The sequence below is a fragment of the Trichechus manatus genome, unplaced genomic scaffold (assembly GCF_000243295.1).
Source record: "Trichechus manatus latirostris isolate Lorelei unplaced genomic scaffold, TriManLat1.0 scaffold00063, whole genome shotgun sequence".
Classification (NCBI taxonomy): domain Eukaryota; kingdom Metazoa; phylum Chordata; class Mammalia; order Sirenia; family Trichechidae; genus Trichechus; species Trichechus manatus.
In genome coordinates, this window is record NW_004443999.1 from 4,985,981 (window position 1) to 5,002,371 (window position 16,391).

The window sequence follows — 16,391 nt, forward strand, 5'->3', positions numbered from 1 at the left end:
GTTGACAAGTGCCCAGAGGCACCCTGCTCTGTCAGCAAGCCCCCTGCCTGAAGGTTTTCAGCTCTCTCTCACTTCATGGGCTGGCAAGCCCACCACAGTCACCTCGCTCCAGTCTCCTGGTTCCTGCCGCTCATACCACTGCCACTCATGCTGCCTCAGGCTGTCACTCACCATCTTCAGTATTACAGTTTCTTCTTCTCTCTTTCTTGGTGTCTCTCTTTCAAAACCTCTGTCAGGTTGGCTGCTTATATAAACAAGTCACTCAGTCCTATTGCGTGTTTTACGAACCCTATTTGCATAGCAGACCAACCAATCCCCTCAGTAGGCCACAGTCAGTTAATTTGAATAGTATACTGACCAATCCCTGTAAAGTGCATAAAATAGACCAATCACAGGGCAGGCTGTGACCCAACAAGTTATCTTTGGCAGCATTATAAACCCAAAGCCAGAAAGGCCATATATGAAAAGAAACCCATTGCAAATATGAAAAGAAACCCATTGCACTGTAATCATCTTTATCGTTACTTACCCAAAGACATGAAACCTTTTTGTTTTGACCACTAATTAAAATGACAATATAAAATAGTAAAGTTTTGTTTTAAATTGATGTACATATACACCATGTACATCATTTTGTTACATTTAGAAAATGATTAGAAATATCTAATGATTTTTAGATATGTCCATGGAATAACCTATTACTGAAACTTAATTTTAATTACTCCAGGGCTCTGGAAGAGTACAACAAAGTATTCTGGATTTTACAGAGGTGGGAGAAATATTCCTCTCTCTCACATAACAAGGAAAGTAATTGTTCTGTTCTAGAAAACTCTTCACAGGCCTTTGTCTACATAGGATATGACAAACCCACTTCTATAACCTATGAATCAGAAAGTTGTACCAAATAGAAAATCATTCGGCTCAACTCAAGAGTGGAAATTTAACCAAGTATTCAGTAGTTGGTGGGATATTCAAATGCACATCATGGTAGTCTTGGTATAATCAGTGCAGAGTGCCAGGCTTATCCTCACCTACATTCCTTGCAACAACTGAGTACACAAAGCTAAGCCAGGGACGGCCAGGGCACTGGAAGAAATGACAAAAAGTGCACTGTTCCTTCAGTCAGGAAAAATACTAGCAGAGTTAGTATAACTATGCCTCTTAACTGCTCTTCCCCTCTTGCAAGACCTGGAAAATGTGCTACCATGCAGTCAATACAGCAGATTTGCCACTGGATAAGTAGAGGATTCAGTGTTTCAGAATAAAAAGTTTTTCAACTTTGATTTCAAATTAATGCTTTTAAAGTTTATCATAGAAGTTGTTAAATTTTTTTAATTAAATAAGGAATATTTTGCAAGTACATGATAGAAAGCTTGCTCTGCGTAGGTAGATGCAAAATATTCCCTTAGACTTTCCTTTTCTACTAACCATGTGTAACATCAGTCTGCCTCTTACATACCTGCATTACCTTGGACTGATTTGTCTGTTTTCTGTAACTCTCCTCCTTATAGCATCATACTTCTGACCCCAAAAGGCACTGGTTAAAAAAAAAAAAGGATTTTTTACTTAAGGTCTCCTATTGCTATGACAATGGCTGTTTTGAGTATAACGTTTTGTTCCATATTAACTGACGTGATGTCAAAATATTTGTACTGAGTGAAATAAAAAATGTACCCTCACTCCTAAAGCTGCTCTGAACAAGTTAATTCAGAATCTAGCAGCATACAGGCGTTGGATTTTTTAACCTTGAAAACCTGATTTGTGTTTTGATACGAGACAAAGGAAAACTAACTTTAATCATAACATACTTGTTTTTCCTCTCCTATGCAGGCCCACCAAGACCATCACTATGACCGATGGGGACTATGATTACCTGATCAAACTCCTGGCCCTCGGAGACTCAGGGGTGGGGAAGACGACATTTCTTTATAGATACACGGACAATAAATTCAATCCCAAATTCATCACAACAGTCGGAATAGACTTTCGGGAAAAACGCGTGGTGAGTTTTTAACTCTAATGTTAACCTTGTTGCTGAGTCCCCCATATAAAATAAGAATTAAGAAGCTATGCTTCCCTCGAACATAATGCTCTTCTAAGATCTATCTATACGCGATCAAACTGACAACAGCAACTCAAAAGATCAGATAGGAAGCTTAGGGGGCAGTGAGTATATGTTAATGCAGGAGGAACAACTCAGAAAAGGAGGGTGAGAGTGGTTGCACAACTCGGAGAATGTAATCAATGTCAGTGAATTTTACATGTAGAAACTGTTGAACTGGTGTATGTTTTGCTGTGTATGTTATCAACAACAACAACAAAAATAAAATAAATTATTTAGAAAAGAAGCTATGCCTTTTCTTTGCCAGATGTCTCTCTTTGATTAGATGAACTTCATAATCTGTCACTTTAATTTACTTTAGAATATTATTTATTACTTTATCAACTATAAATACCATCTTACTTAGAAAAATATTGAGTGGCACTATTTTTTCACTGCAAAAGTATATGGGGCAACTAAAAAAACTTATGGATTTGTATAGTGTGTTTTCTATGAATTCTAAAGGAATCTTTTAAAACTTGACTTTAATTATTCAGAAATCAAGCGCATTAACTCTTTGATCTGAGTTAGATTCCTCAATAAGAGCAAGTGTTTATTTCCCTGCTCTTGAGAAAGAGGTTGAAAATATGATTGGCAAATGGCTGGAACATGAGCTTTATGATTTCCTGCTGCATTTTTATTTATGTGTAGACTCAGCTATCAATCACTGGTTTATTATGAACAGAATGTGAGACCAATCCATGCTACTTTCCAAGATAAGGGGCTTTAAGTGAGAATCACAACCACTTCCTTCTCCCACGCTAGACGCTAATGACAGGAATAAGGATAATTGTGACATGTGAGACATGCAGCATAGGCACATAAGCTTAGCCAGATTTACTGCCACCCAAGGTATCCTTGATTGCCAAGATGGCTCTGGCTCCCAGTTGATGTCACAAAGCCACTCATTCCTTGAGAATTGGGAAGAAAACAAAAGAAATGGTGGTTGGAAGGCCATCGCCTGAGAAGTTATCATTCCTTGTAATATCCTGTACCTTATCTGAAAGTCAATACATTGTAGTGTAATCTTAGCAAACTTGCTTTCAACCCTTCCTGGAGTTTTCCCACCTCCTATTATTCTCTCCTCACTCTACCTCCGCCACACCACTGCTGACCTGAGTATATATAAGTCCTTGCAAACTTCTTCCTTTGAAACATTTCAACTAAACCATATTTTGGGAGAGCTGATTGAACATTAAAATTGTTATGTTTTGCTTAAATTAAAAAGTAGAAAATCTGTTATTGTTAAACTTTAAATGTTTCTAAAAGGAGCTTATGAAGAAATGGCTAGTAAAGGAAGGTTTGAAATGCCCTGTGCCAACTTATTGAGAAATTCTGTGCATATTTCATGGATAAGTCCTTGAAAAAAATCCATCTCTTAGTAAAGGATTTCCAGGTATTTGTAAAGCACTTTACCTTTAAAGACGGGCTTTGACATTTATTATTTCACTGAGGTCTGCAGCAACTCTGTGAAGTAAGAAGGGATTATGGGTCTCAATTTACAGGTAAGATAGTACAAATCCAACAGGTTAAATGAAGAGTTGGTATGTGAACTTAGAACTTGGGTCCTACATCTAATGTTTGCTGCCTCCAGGAGGAAATGACAGAAGGTGTCTAATTTAAGTTTGCAGTATGCCTAAATTGTGCTGAAAATCGTATTTGTACTTGACATTTCAAAGTGAGAGTATATGTGATACTTCTGCAAAAGCAGAGCAAATATTTATTCTGCACTATGAACTTTGATTATAGTAATCGAGAAAAAACATGCTGAGTGAACCCAGAGAATTTGAATGTTGACAAAATCCAAGGCAGTATCAGCTGATGCAAATTGTCTATTTCAGGTTTATAACTCGCAAGGACCAGATGGATCTTCAGGGAAAGCATTTAAGGTGCATCTTCAGCTTTGGGACACTGCAGGACAAGAACGGTAATAGTAAATTACTTTGTTTCCAGCTATATGCAAATGCTAGAAAACATTATTTTAAAACCAACGCTGTATGTGAACTTGGGGGCATTGGTGATTCAGTGGTAGAATTCTTGTCTTCCATGTGGGAGACCTGGGACAATGTACCTCCTGCACAGCTACCACCTGGCCGTCAGTAGAGGTTTGCATGTTACTATAATGCTGAATGATTTCAGTGGAGCTTCCAGACTCAGACAGACCAAGAAGAAAGGTCTGGTGACCTACTTCCAAAAATCAGAGAGTGAAAACGTTTTGGATCACAACTGTCAGATCAATAATCAATCATGGAGATGGTGCACTGTTTGTTCTGTAGTGCATGGGGTGACCAGGAGTTGGGGGAACTTGAGGGCAGCGAACAACAACGACAATGTGAATCTGAAAAAAAAATAAGTAACGTGCAGCTTTTCTCCGGTTTTGAGGTAGACGTTTGTATTGAGAAATAAATATAAATTATTTTTAGTTAAACAACTATAACTAGCATTGTATATTTGGCCTCAGATTTCAAAAATCTCTATGAAGATTCTTATTACGCATTGCCTTTTCACTTTTCTAGAAGGAGAAAGTTCTCCAGTATTTAACTGAATGAAGATGGGAAATTAACACTACTAGGAGTTGGAAGTGACTCCACGGCAATGGGTTATAAGCGCTGCTTTAATAGAGAGTTGAAGGAAAGGGTGTTAAAACCTTTGTCATCTTATCTCTTGGTCTTCCACACACTTTCCAGTGTATGTCAGCTGACTGGCTTTGCCCTCTCAGTCTCTGATCGCACCATTTTCCTCCAGCTAGAATGATTCATCCACTTTCCATTTCCCTGATCCTCTTCCACCAGGCCCACCTCACATTCCACTTCCTCTATGAAGACTTCCTGAATACCCCAGCTGAAACTAACTCCTTCTTTCTTCTGAATTCCTACAACACTGATTCTATCATCCCTTTAGTTACTAAATTAGTTAAATACCACCTTGTGATAAGCGTATCTTCTGTTTTTGTCTCTAACAGTTGTGTAATGGTTCACCTAGTGACCTTGTCACCCCAACTAAATTGTCTTCATAAGAGCAGAGATCTTGCCTGGTTTTCAGTATTGTTTCTGTTATAATGCCCAAGAACGGATACTCAGTAGATAACAGTAAAAGAGCCCTAGTGGTACAATGGTTAAGTGCTTGGCTGCTAACCGAAAGGTCAGTGGTTTGAACCCACCAGCAGCTCCTCAGAAGAAAAGACCCGGTGATCTGCTCCCATAAAGATTACAGCCGAGGAAACCCTATGTGGCAGTTCTACGCAGTCCTATAAGGTTACTATGAGTAGGAATCAAATCGAAGCACACAACAACAACGGCAAACAATAGTAGTGATTGCCTAGGACTGGGGATGCTATTCCATTATTGATGAAAATATATTTCTTTGGGATCCAAGGTTTTGAAGTATTAAAGACCCGAAGCTAATGAAGGTTTTCAGTATTAGATTAAATAAAACTTGGCAGTAGGTCGGCATAGAACATATTTAGAAGGCTCATACCTCCAAATTCTACATCACATATCTTAGTGTGTTTATGCTTGTAAACACTTCAGTTTTTTAAATGCATCCAAAATGTTCTCACTTTCAGTGAGTATAAATGCCAGGAGAGGTGCTGGGCCTCTCTGTTATCTTTTCTGACTGTGAATTCCATTTACACACACCCTTCAACACTGCTGGTTCCTCCCAAGTCATTCCTCACAAGAGTCTCTGCTCACATGTCAGTTTTGTTGTCACAAAGATGTATGTTTTATAGACCAATTTAACTCATTTTTGAAGAAGTAATATGAGAAAATGTGGTTCCCATATGTCCTGACGCCTGATATGTCAGCCTAGCCTGATGGCAGGCTTCTTTCATCTGTCCCCTTAAGACAGCTGCTCGATGAGGGAAATGGGGAATACTAGGGACATTCTTAGTAATACTTGGGCTATTCATCCCTTGAGAATTTTTCGTTCTGTATATATAAGGTGTAGCTAAGCAATAAGACAAACAATGTCTTTCACACCTCAACCCGGTGTCTGAGGACATCTGGCACTCCAATCCATATAAGATAATAGATATTGATAAGAGTGACATCATGGGAGGCAAGGAAAAACCATACCCCTTGTGTAAACCTAAAGGATACACGGCACAGCCTCAGTCCCCAGGAGAGAGAAAGAGTGATCATATAACTCTGGAATTTGTTTCTTTATGTGGTTCTGGCTTTCCCACCCTACCAGTTCACTGGACAGAATGAGCTCAGTGGATGAAGCCAGAAATCAATTATCTTTCTCCTTGGAAGAAACTCTGAGAAAATTGTGGGATAATAAAGATACTGGGCAGAATGGTCCAGGAGGTGAACCTGGTCCAGTGTGAATGTGTACTATCCATATCGCTAAAGATGCAAAAGAGTTGAAGACTGTTTGCCCCAATAAGATCAATACAAGCATGTTTTGAGTAATTCTGTCATGTGCCATGGACAATGAAAAAGGGAATAAGACATGGTTTTGTCCTCAAATGAGATACACACATACACTTGGGAGAGAACATAGAGAAGTTTTCTTGGCCACAACACCATTATGGTTGAGTAAGAGACAGCTTTATGAGTTCAGCTAGTCCCCGAGGAGAAAGAAAATTTCAGTAAAAGCACTATAATCTCTACGAGCTTCCAGCAAATGGTAGGAACAAATCCACAAGAAAAAAACGAGTAAATTTGTTTGATATCTCTACTGTACATTTTTAGATCATGACAATGCCCTACAAAAGAAATCCTAATTTGGAACTAAATGGCAGTTAAAACTTCTCTTCTCTCTGCTTTGGTATTAAAAGCATCCTTCTCTACAGAAGTCATTTTAAATCTTCGATAGTTTCATCTCCTTTGCTGTTCTCTTTCTTTCTCACTTTCTTTCACGCTGTTTAATGTCACAAATATTTAGTAAGCAGCTACTATGCTCTGGGCCATGAAAATATATAACGTAGAATATGTTGGAAACACAGCTGCTTTTCCCTTGGAGCTTACAGTCTAGTGTGGAATTTGGACAAATAACTAGCAATGGCAATGTAACTTTAGGATACTGATAGGGAAACAAAAGGTGATAGGCAGGCCCACCAGGAGGAGCCCATAACCTAGACTTGGGTGTTGGGAAGGCTGCTTTGGGAGTGATACTTCCTCTCATGCCATTTTGTATGTACTCATAAAGGATGTTTAAATGAGTGTTATCCAAGCAGATAAGAGGCGAGGTGAGGTTTTCAGCAGGGAGATAACAGAAAGAACAGCACATGTGAAAGCCCCAGAGGAGAGAAAGAACTTCCTAAGAACTAAAAGAAGATCAGCATGCCTGTGGGTAATCAAGAGATGAAGCTGGATAGATGACCAAGGATCAGCTCATGTGAAGCATTGACAGTCTGTTAAAAAACTTGGGCATTACCTGAAGAGCAACCTATAATCATTAAAATGCTATTAGCAGAGGATTGATATAACCAATGGGAAGAAATCAGAGGGAGACAGGAGGCCTATTTATAAGATTGGGGGAGTTATCTAGGTGGGAGATAATGGCTTTGGGAACTAGAGTAGCGGTAGGGTGGATGGTCTTAAACGAGCAGGTCGAGAGATATTTGTTGATTATTTGTATATCGTGGATGAAGAGACCGTGGCAAACAGGAGAATGATGATGCCACTGATAGAAGGAGAAATGAGGAGGAGGGACCGGTGTGGTTCTGGACGTGTGAAGTTGGAGGTGCCTGTGTTTCCTCTAAGGAAATACCTAAAAATAATTGGACACACAGTGTCAAGGACAAGAAAGATCTAGACCTATATGTTGTGTAAGTTTGTGATTGAATGTTACAACTCTGTGTGTTTAAGTGCTATGGGACCACATAGTCAGGAAGTGGTCTTAAAACAAATAAACCAAAAAAAAAACTACAACCACATCTCCACTCCTGGCCTTTCAGCAGGCTTTGGGCCTGCTCTCCCTGTTCCCTAGAATAACCCATGACAGTCAGCCATGGAAACTTTGTATCTGAAAAGGAAACACTTGTTTGCATTGCATCATAAGCCTGTGGACTAACTTGCAGAACTACTCACTGTGCTTTCTTGGCAGGTTTCGGAGCCTCACCACCGCGTTTTTCAGAGATGCCATGGGCTTCTTATTAATGTTTGACCTCACCAGTCAACAGAGCTTCTTAAATGTCAGAAACTGGATGAGTAAGTGGGACTGAGTGACTTAGGTTGGCCACTGTAGGGCTCAAGAGCTACAAACACGCACTGGAACCCAACAGCTATATTTGTTTACCTTACAAGCTGTGGCCAGACTAAACACCACAGTCATGAGTGTAGTGTTTCCTTTATTGCCTTCAAAGTGGTAGCCTTTTTCTGGATCGCCCAAGGTGGCTTGGAATTGTATTTTCCTTTGATACCATTTTAAGAAGGGTTAACCACCACCTATATTTAAGGTCTTTGTTATTATGATTGAAAGGTCATTAATTCTACTTGTCTAGTAAGTCTTGAAGGACGCCTTCTGACCAATCAGGATACAACATCCACCGCGTCTGCCTGGAGAAGGCACAGAGAAAACAGTCTTTCCTGACAGGAACAATTTAACCTGAAATATGTGTAAGAACTAATGGGTTAATTAGGCATTAATTAGTAGTTAATGAACTAGTAATAATTAATTGTTAGTTAATAAACTCCTCCAGAGCAAAAGCTGGCATGAAGATTAGGTATAGTGTGCCAGTCAGTCATCTTAGATTAGAGTTTTAGTTTTAAAAAATGTTCAAATATGAGGAGACCTTGTGTGAAATAATCCTCAGCCTCCATAGGAATTTAGACATGATATGGAATTTAAAATTTGCCTAATGAATTATTAAAGCCAATTAAACCAACACCCAGAAGAGTAGTAGTATAATTTTTTCCTTTTTTTTTTTTTACTTTACGTAGCACTAAAGATAATATTTCATTTGCTTTTTTTTATTACAAATAAGAATTTTGATCCTAATGGGATAGACACGCAATAGGACAGATGACTTGTTCTACAGAGCTGGTGCTACTCTGGTCATTTCCAGATTTGCTGGGCAGTCTATGGCCAGACACGATTTTTTTTTTTTTCTTTTTTTAATTTGGATCATGTTATTCCCCTGCTCAAAATCCTTCTGTGATTTCTCACCTCACTGGGAATAAAATCCAGAATGCTTCCCCCAGCATCAAGGCCCTATGGGATCAGGCCCTGGGCATCCTCTCCAATCTACTTCCCTCACTCTGCCTGGCTTACTGGACTCCAGCCCCACATGCTCTCATGCTGTTCCTCGGACCAAGAGCACCTTCCTGCTGTGAGGCCTTGGCGCTTCCCCTCCCTCAGCCTTGATTTCTCTTCTCCCATTTACAGTTGTGTGCTAGTTCCTTCATTTCCTTCAGGTGTTTGATCAAAACTTCTCTCTTCAGAGATGCGTCCCTGACCACCCATCTCCGTTACTGGCATTCTCATCACTGTCTATCCCCTCAATGAATGGACACTTGCCACTACCTGATATTACATTACATATTTCTTTGTTTACTTGTGTTGTAACTCTTCCACCACTAGTATGTGAGCGTTATGAGAGAGAGCACAGACTATCTATTTTGTTCCATCACGATACCCCAGAGGCTGGAAGGGTGCCTAGTGCAGAGTAGATGCTAAAACAAAATACTATTTTTTATTAATATGTTAACATATTTATTATTTTAGATTATTGCTTCTGTAAAGATTTACAGACTTGGAAACGCTATGGGGCAGTTCTACTCTGTCCTAAAGTGTTGCTATGAGTCGGAATGGACTCAATGGCAATGAGTTTTTTTGGTTTTTTAGATTATTTTCTATATATACATGTATATCTATAAACACACACACACATATATAAAACTGCTTTCAATGTGAGTTCAGTAGCACAATTGCTACCAATGGGGGAAAATTAACAAATTCTGACCTTCTTAACCGCTTCTTCAAATGAATGTTTATCCTAGGATCTGTCTCTATTTCTCTTTGTTATTGCATTTCCTTATCAAAATTTTGGTGGTATTATTAGATTCTGAAGGATTAGGACTTTTCAGAGAATGATTCATTTATCCTTTTTCAAGGAAGACGAGACTCTCTCTTGTTTTTTAAGAATCTCCAGAAGGATATTGATGGGATTTAAGATAATTAATTGTCATGCCTAATAATGTTTTCATTTCTAACACTCAAATCATCAGTGTTACAGGATAAGCCTTTGGCTTCTTCCTCTGCACCTACCAAGATAGCACACAATGTGCCTTAAGATAGACAGTGAAGTAGCCTCTGTAATCTCAGAAGCACAGCTTGATAGGTTTCTTTTCTTTTCCTTTCTCTGCTTTCTTTCTCATTCTTGTTTTCCTCTTTCCTTTCTCTCTCTCTCTTTCTTTCTTTCCTCCTTTTGAACAATGTTTCCTGAAGAAAAGAAAAAAACAAATTACCCATATTAAAATTGTTTCTCCATGAATTTGTGGCAGTTTAAAATGTTCTGTTCCTTTAAATTATCACTTGACTTTGGGAGAGGGAAATGTACCATTCTTCTAAAAGAGACAGCAGACTTCCGCACTTCAAAATCATATTCTGTTATCTCCACTTATATCTGAGGAACAAATGGTCTGAAGCAGTATGTCCTTCTCAAAAGGCATTTTCCAGATGTAGAAGAGCACTGATAGATGATAGGTGCTTCATCTATATATTATTTCTAATCATCGTAATATGCAGTTTGTGAGTCATTATCTCCATTTTACAGATGAGGAAACTGAGGCTGACAAAAGTTAAGTAACTGGGCTAATTTAACATAACTAGTAAGCAGCCAAACTGGAGATGAATAATTAGATGAGGAATCTGGAGTATGAGCAGTCGTTTGACATCGCTTGTTTATAACTAACATGCTGGTTCCATCTGCTTTCTTTCCAAGGCCAACTGCAAGCAAATGCTTATTGTGAAAATCCAGATATAGTATTAATTGGCAACAAGGCAGACCTGCCAGACCAGAGGGAAGTCAACGAACGGCAAGCCCGAGACCTGGCAGACAAATACGGGTAGGTTGGTTACATCGAGATGTCATCTGACCTTGCAAACTGCTGATTAAGTGAAGGAACAGAAATCTGACATTGATACTAGGAGGAATCTCTTTGAATCAAGAATGGTACATGAATTAAAAAGATCTTCCTGAAGAATATATATGATATTTTTACTGAATTAATAATAGCAGCTAACACTTACTGAATTATTGCTAGGTGCTAGGAAATGTTCTAAGACTACTCATTTAACTGGTGGCACCCTGATAGTGCAGTGGTTAAGATAGGACTGCTAACCAAAAGGTTGGCAGTTTGATTCTACCAGCGCTGCTTGGAAACCGTATGGGGCAGTTCTACTCTGTCCTATAGGGTTGCCATGGATTGGAATAGACTCTACAGCACTGGGTTAATAATTATATGCAGGAGATACTAGAGTTATTCCATTTTACTTATGAATAACTGAGTCACAGAGAGATTAAGTAACTAATGGAAGGCCACACAACTCCTAAGTAATGGACCTTTAGTTCAACCAGGCAGTCTGGGGTCAGAATTTGTTCTCTGAAACACTGTACTCCACTGCGAGACTCCAAGGATGAATACCTGACATGGACATGATATTGCAGTCCTTATCCTAGCTGTGATTGAATAACAGCTAAAAACAAAACAAAAAATAAACATCTCATGCAATATTTGAGACATACTTATACTAAAATAGTATCCATTGTTTATCTGAAATTCAAATTTAACTGGGTAGCTTGTATTTTTATTTGCTAAATTTGGCCACCCTATCCTTAGCACATGTATATATGAGTCTGTGTTTTAATATCACATTTCTGTTTTGAAGAATTTAGAAAAATATAGAAAAGTTTAAAGAAGAAATTAACAGAATGGGGTAGTGATCCCTGGTCCATACTGAGTAATAAGAAGGCCAGACATGGAAGAAGTCCCGAGAACATTGCTTTACCCCATCTTGCCAAGCACAGCTGAGCCAAGTTCCTTTTCTCTTTCTCAGCTGTCCTACCCTCACCCTCCCACCCCAATGCCATCACAAGTTTTCCTTCTTTTCAGACTGTATCCTACTAACAACACACACAGCATTCGCAACAGTTAGAAAGCTCAAAAAACTGTGGCTAGAGAGCCTCTCCAGGTTGCACTGGCTCTCGCTAGGGGTATAGTGAGATTTCAGTCACTAAAAACTGCTAATGAACAGTTAAGATTTGCAAGCAGTAAACATAATTTGAGATTTTTCTTCTTAAAAAATTTTCTTAGGAACCTTTAATCAATGTAAGTTCATTTGTAAATGAACTTCCAAAGTAGAATTTGTCATTATTTTCTAAATTTAAAGTCGTTTCATCACATCTGCCAATTTTTTACTGAAAAATTCTCCTTGAGAGCTTCAAACGTTTATATGTCTCCTTGGGCTTATTACTTCCAAATACATATAGACTATATTCGCATGAATAGCCTATTCAGTGCATGCTTAATTTCTAAAAATTAGATTTCTAGATAGTTGATTGGAAGGATGTAACATTTTAATGGTAATATTAATTATTAGTTTAGGCATGTTTCACCTCTTAAATTTTGTAAACAGTGATAATACATGGGCTTCAAATTCCTGAGTACCTCCTGTCTCAGCTGCCTTGCCCATAAAACAGTCATACCCATACTAAAGAGCAGCCTACCAGTTTTTAGTCATGGAGCAAAAACAAGGATGCTTTCCAACTTAGCCAGCAAAACCATGATGATCTCCCAGTCTCTTAGCCAACCATGTTTTTGCATATGTGACTCATTTGTACATCTGATTGTATCTTTTTCTGATTTCTTCCTCTCAAAAATACCTATCATCTTTTCTATGCTAGCATACCCTACTTTGAAACAAGTGCAGCGACTGGACAGAATGTGGAGAAAGCTGTGGAGACCCTTCTGGACTTAATAATGAAGCGAATGGAACAGTGTGTAGAGAAGACACAAGTCCCCGGCACCGCCAACGGAGGAAACTCGGGAAAGCTAGATGGGGAGAAGTCAGCAGAGAAAAAATGTGCCTGTTAGACTCTACAAGTGAACTGATAATCAAGAGCCCCACCCAAATTTTACTTCCACAAATGGTGACCAGCCACAAAATTGTTGTTGAGTAGACCATGCACAATGACATGTCTTTCTTTGTCAGCCAGAAAATCTATTTTAAGAAACCACAATAGTCAACAGTGTGCAAAAGAATTAAGTAGCTTTCCCTGAGGCCTCTCCAGACAAGATCAAAGATTTCCTAATGAGATCTCACCATCATGGATGCTTAATTTGTTTTGCTTATAAAGATGAGTATATAAGATAGTGTTCAAGAGGAAATATTAATGAGTTTTTTTAAATCAGCAAAATTTACCTTGTCATATTGAGGAGAGGAAGAGGATACTAAAAAGAGAACATGGAAAGATGATTTTTTTTTTTTTTTTTTTTTTTTATGATTGGGTATCCTTCTATTAATACCATTAGGTTTCCATTGGGGAAAAATATATCAGCTAAAAATGGATAAACAATGAAGAGGTCTATATGGTTCCTAAGACTGGCATTACACCCAATAAGCTGTACTCGAATAACTAAATTACTGATAAGGTTATGAGAGGATGAATGTCAGAGTTCTGCTAAAATGTAGGGGATTGTGTAATGATGCCATTTTTCTATTCTTAATAAATAGCAGGTAGACAAGAACACAACAGTGAATGACAAAGTACAAAGAAACGACCTGGCAGAAAAAATGCAAAGATGTGAACATGGCATTTGAGCAGCTGAAATGAAATGTATCTGTTACAGATGTCTGAGAGAATTGTTCAGCCAAATTTTACTCAAGCCAATTAGAAGGCGACATTATCAGTTGGGATTAAGAGAATCACCAGAGGTTTTAATTTCAAACAAACTTTTAGAAATTGGTTCAGTATTCAGCATCACGTTTCATTTTTTTCTCAGCAAATGTTGATAAATAGCCCCAAGGAGAAATTAAGGATTGCTGTTGATTAAACATTTCTTTCAAAAACTAGCCTTAGCCATTTTTGTTTTAGAAAAATATTCTGGTATCCCTTGAAACAGAACATGACTATTAATTATGTGTTTCCTTTTAATTTATAAGGGCATTGGAAACATAAACCACACTCCTTTCCTCTCACCCACCCACACCTGTGACTTTAAATCAATTTTAGAAAAGCAAGTATTTTACTTTGTAGATCAACAATTTCAGAATAATGATGGATCAACTCTATGGTCACTCTGAATTTTCACCGTCACTAAGCACATACAAATTGATGATACCTCATGCTGTATTACAGTACATTTAGCATTTGTTTTTATTTTGCCTATTAAGGTCAAAATACGCATGGCTGAGCTATATTTGGGGATTGGGTATGGATGGAGCTATCTCTTATGTCACCAAAAATTTGGTTAATTGCTTTATTTTTCATGTAAAACTGCCTTTTTTTCCTCAAAAAATGATCACAAAACTATTTTCCATTGGCCTATTTTTATTATTGTGTCTAAACTAGTATATTTCTTTTTGATCTCAATTTATGATAAGCATGAGCCATTCCTATCAAATGGATGATTATTTAAATATTTCAGTCAGTTTTATCAATAACTTATGACTCATATATTCTCTGTAACAAAGGCAAGTCACTTCAAGTTTTCTCTCTTCCTTATGAGGATATGATTTTTTAACTGGATGGCTCTTCTTTCTATATAATTTGCCAATGAAACCTCGTTTTTCCATACTCTGTGCATAATTTTTTGTTAAGTTACAAAAGCATGGGACACCGTAAATTACAGTTCCCCTTTCAATTCCTCTCTACAACTTCCACCTGGCTTTACATCAATTTTAGAAACACAGACACATCCAAGGAAATGTCTTTTTGTCATGTTCTTAGGGTGGAATAGATCCAGAAATGTGTCATGAATAACAGCAGTTTGGAGGCTTTAATAGGGTTAGCCTGGTGAAAACCTCAGTGTTACTCCCTCATTCCTCTGCTTTCTGCAGCACCGTGCCAACCTCTAAGATTAATCATGGTTGGGTGTTTTCTCTATGATAGTCCTCCTGATATCAATGTGCCATGAAGATAGAAAGCTATTAGCTAATAGTTAAGATGTTTCTTCTAGAAGGAAAATGGGCAGAAGCAATACAACTATTGCTGTGGCAAAATCTGGTGAACTTTTGTGATTATTATAGCAATTTCTTTTTTGGATTCTAATTGTAATATCCCCTGCATTTCTGTAATAGGGAGTGTTTGGCCTTTATAAAGCCCTAAAGGTATTCTATTTTTGCTTCTATGTCTTTTTGTGTTCTCTCATTTTTTAGCTATATGATTGATTTACTTATGCCAAGATTCTGTCATTGTCAGTTATTTAACGAGCATTTATGGGGGTCTGTTTTAAGATGATGTTATTTGATAGCTGTAGCATGAAACAGAGGGTGGTGATGCCCATAATTATAGAACCATGCCTGTAAAAATAATTATTGAGTAATAATCTCAAGAGGAATGAAATTTAAAACAGACAAGGAAGTTAATTTAAAAATATCGTTCTATTTGTAAATAAAATACTTGATCCAAAAAAATGTATTCTCTATAAAGTTTGACATCTGACCACCAATTCCATGTAACCATCATGAGAAATTCCTTCACTCATTATTTCAAAATCAATAGTTCTGTATAATTCATTTTATAATTTCAGACTGATCTGGTGCCATGAAGTATACAGACTCCTTTAAAGAATTGTAGACCCTTTTAGCCCATAATAGCATGTACTTTTACCCAAGATGTGTCCTGTTACTGATTATCTCCCAAATGCTTTAGTAAATCCTATTGTAAGTTGGCAAAATATTTAAAATGTATGTGAAACTCCTTTTTTGGATATAGAAACCATGTCTGTAGTGTTTATATTGGTTTGGTGTTTACATAGCTCTAATACAGTGCCTCAGATACCTCTGTGACCAAATTTATCTCCAGCCATGCAGGTCATTTTCTATAATGTTCTATTCTATGGAAGCCTCTCAGAGACTCCAACACAGCTATAGGCCTTCTGATGCCTTCAGCAAAGGATGCAAGGACTTTGTTGGAATCTGGAGACTACTACCACCATCTGGTCTCCTAGCTCACTTCTCATGGAGTAGGCATTCCTTGAGACACTTAACCATAATTAGATACAGGGTTAGTTAGCTTCTTTTTTTTATTATTATTATTGTTGTTGTAGTTTAAGTGAAAGTTTACAATTCAAGTTAGTTTCTCATACAAAAATTTATACATACATTGTTATGTGAC

General features: G+C 37.8%; 1 protein-coding gene across 1 annotated transcript in view; it reads left to right on the top strand.

Annotated features, from left to right (window-relative positions):
• RAB27B (RAB27B, member RAS oncogene family) overlaps positions 1-16,380 on the top strand; it is a 59,320-nt gene extending 42,940 nt beyond the window's left edge. Inside the window, exons 2-6 of the mRNA XM_004379244.2 lie at positions 1,831-2,002; positions 3,943-4,028; positions 8,156-8,259; positions 10,995-11,118; positions 12,957-16,380. Coding sequence (XP_004379301.1) covers positions 1,850-2,002; positions 3,943-4,028; positions 8,156-8,259; positions 10,995-11,118; positions 12,957-13,146 — 657 coding nt within the window. The 5' untranslated portion in view covers positions 1,831-1,849 and the 3' untranslated portion in view covers positions 13,147-16,380. The remainder of the gene's footprint in view (positions 1-1,830; positions 2,003-3,942; positions 4,029-8,155; positions 8,260-10,994; positions 11,119-12,956) is intronic.
• The last annotated feature ends 11 nt before the right edge of the window (positions 16,381-16,391 follow it).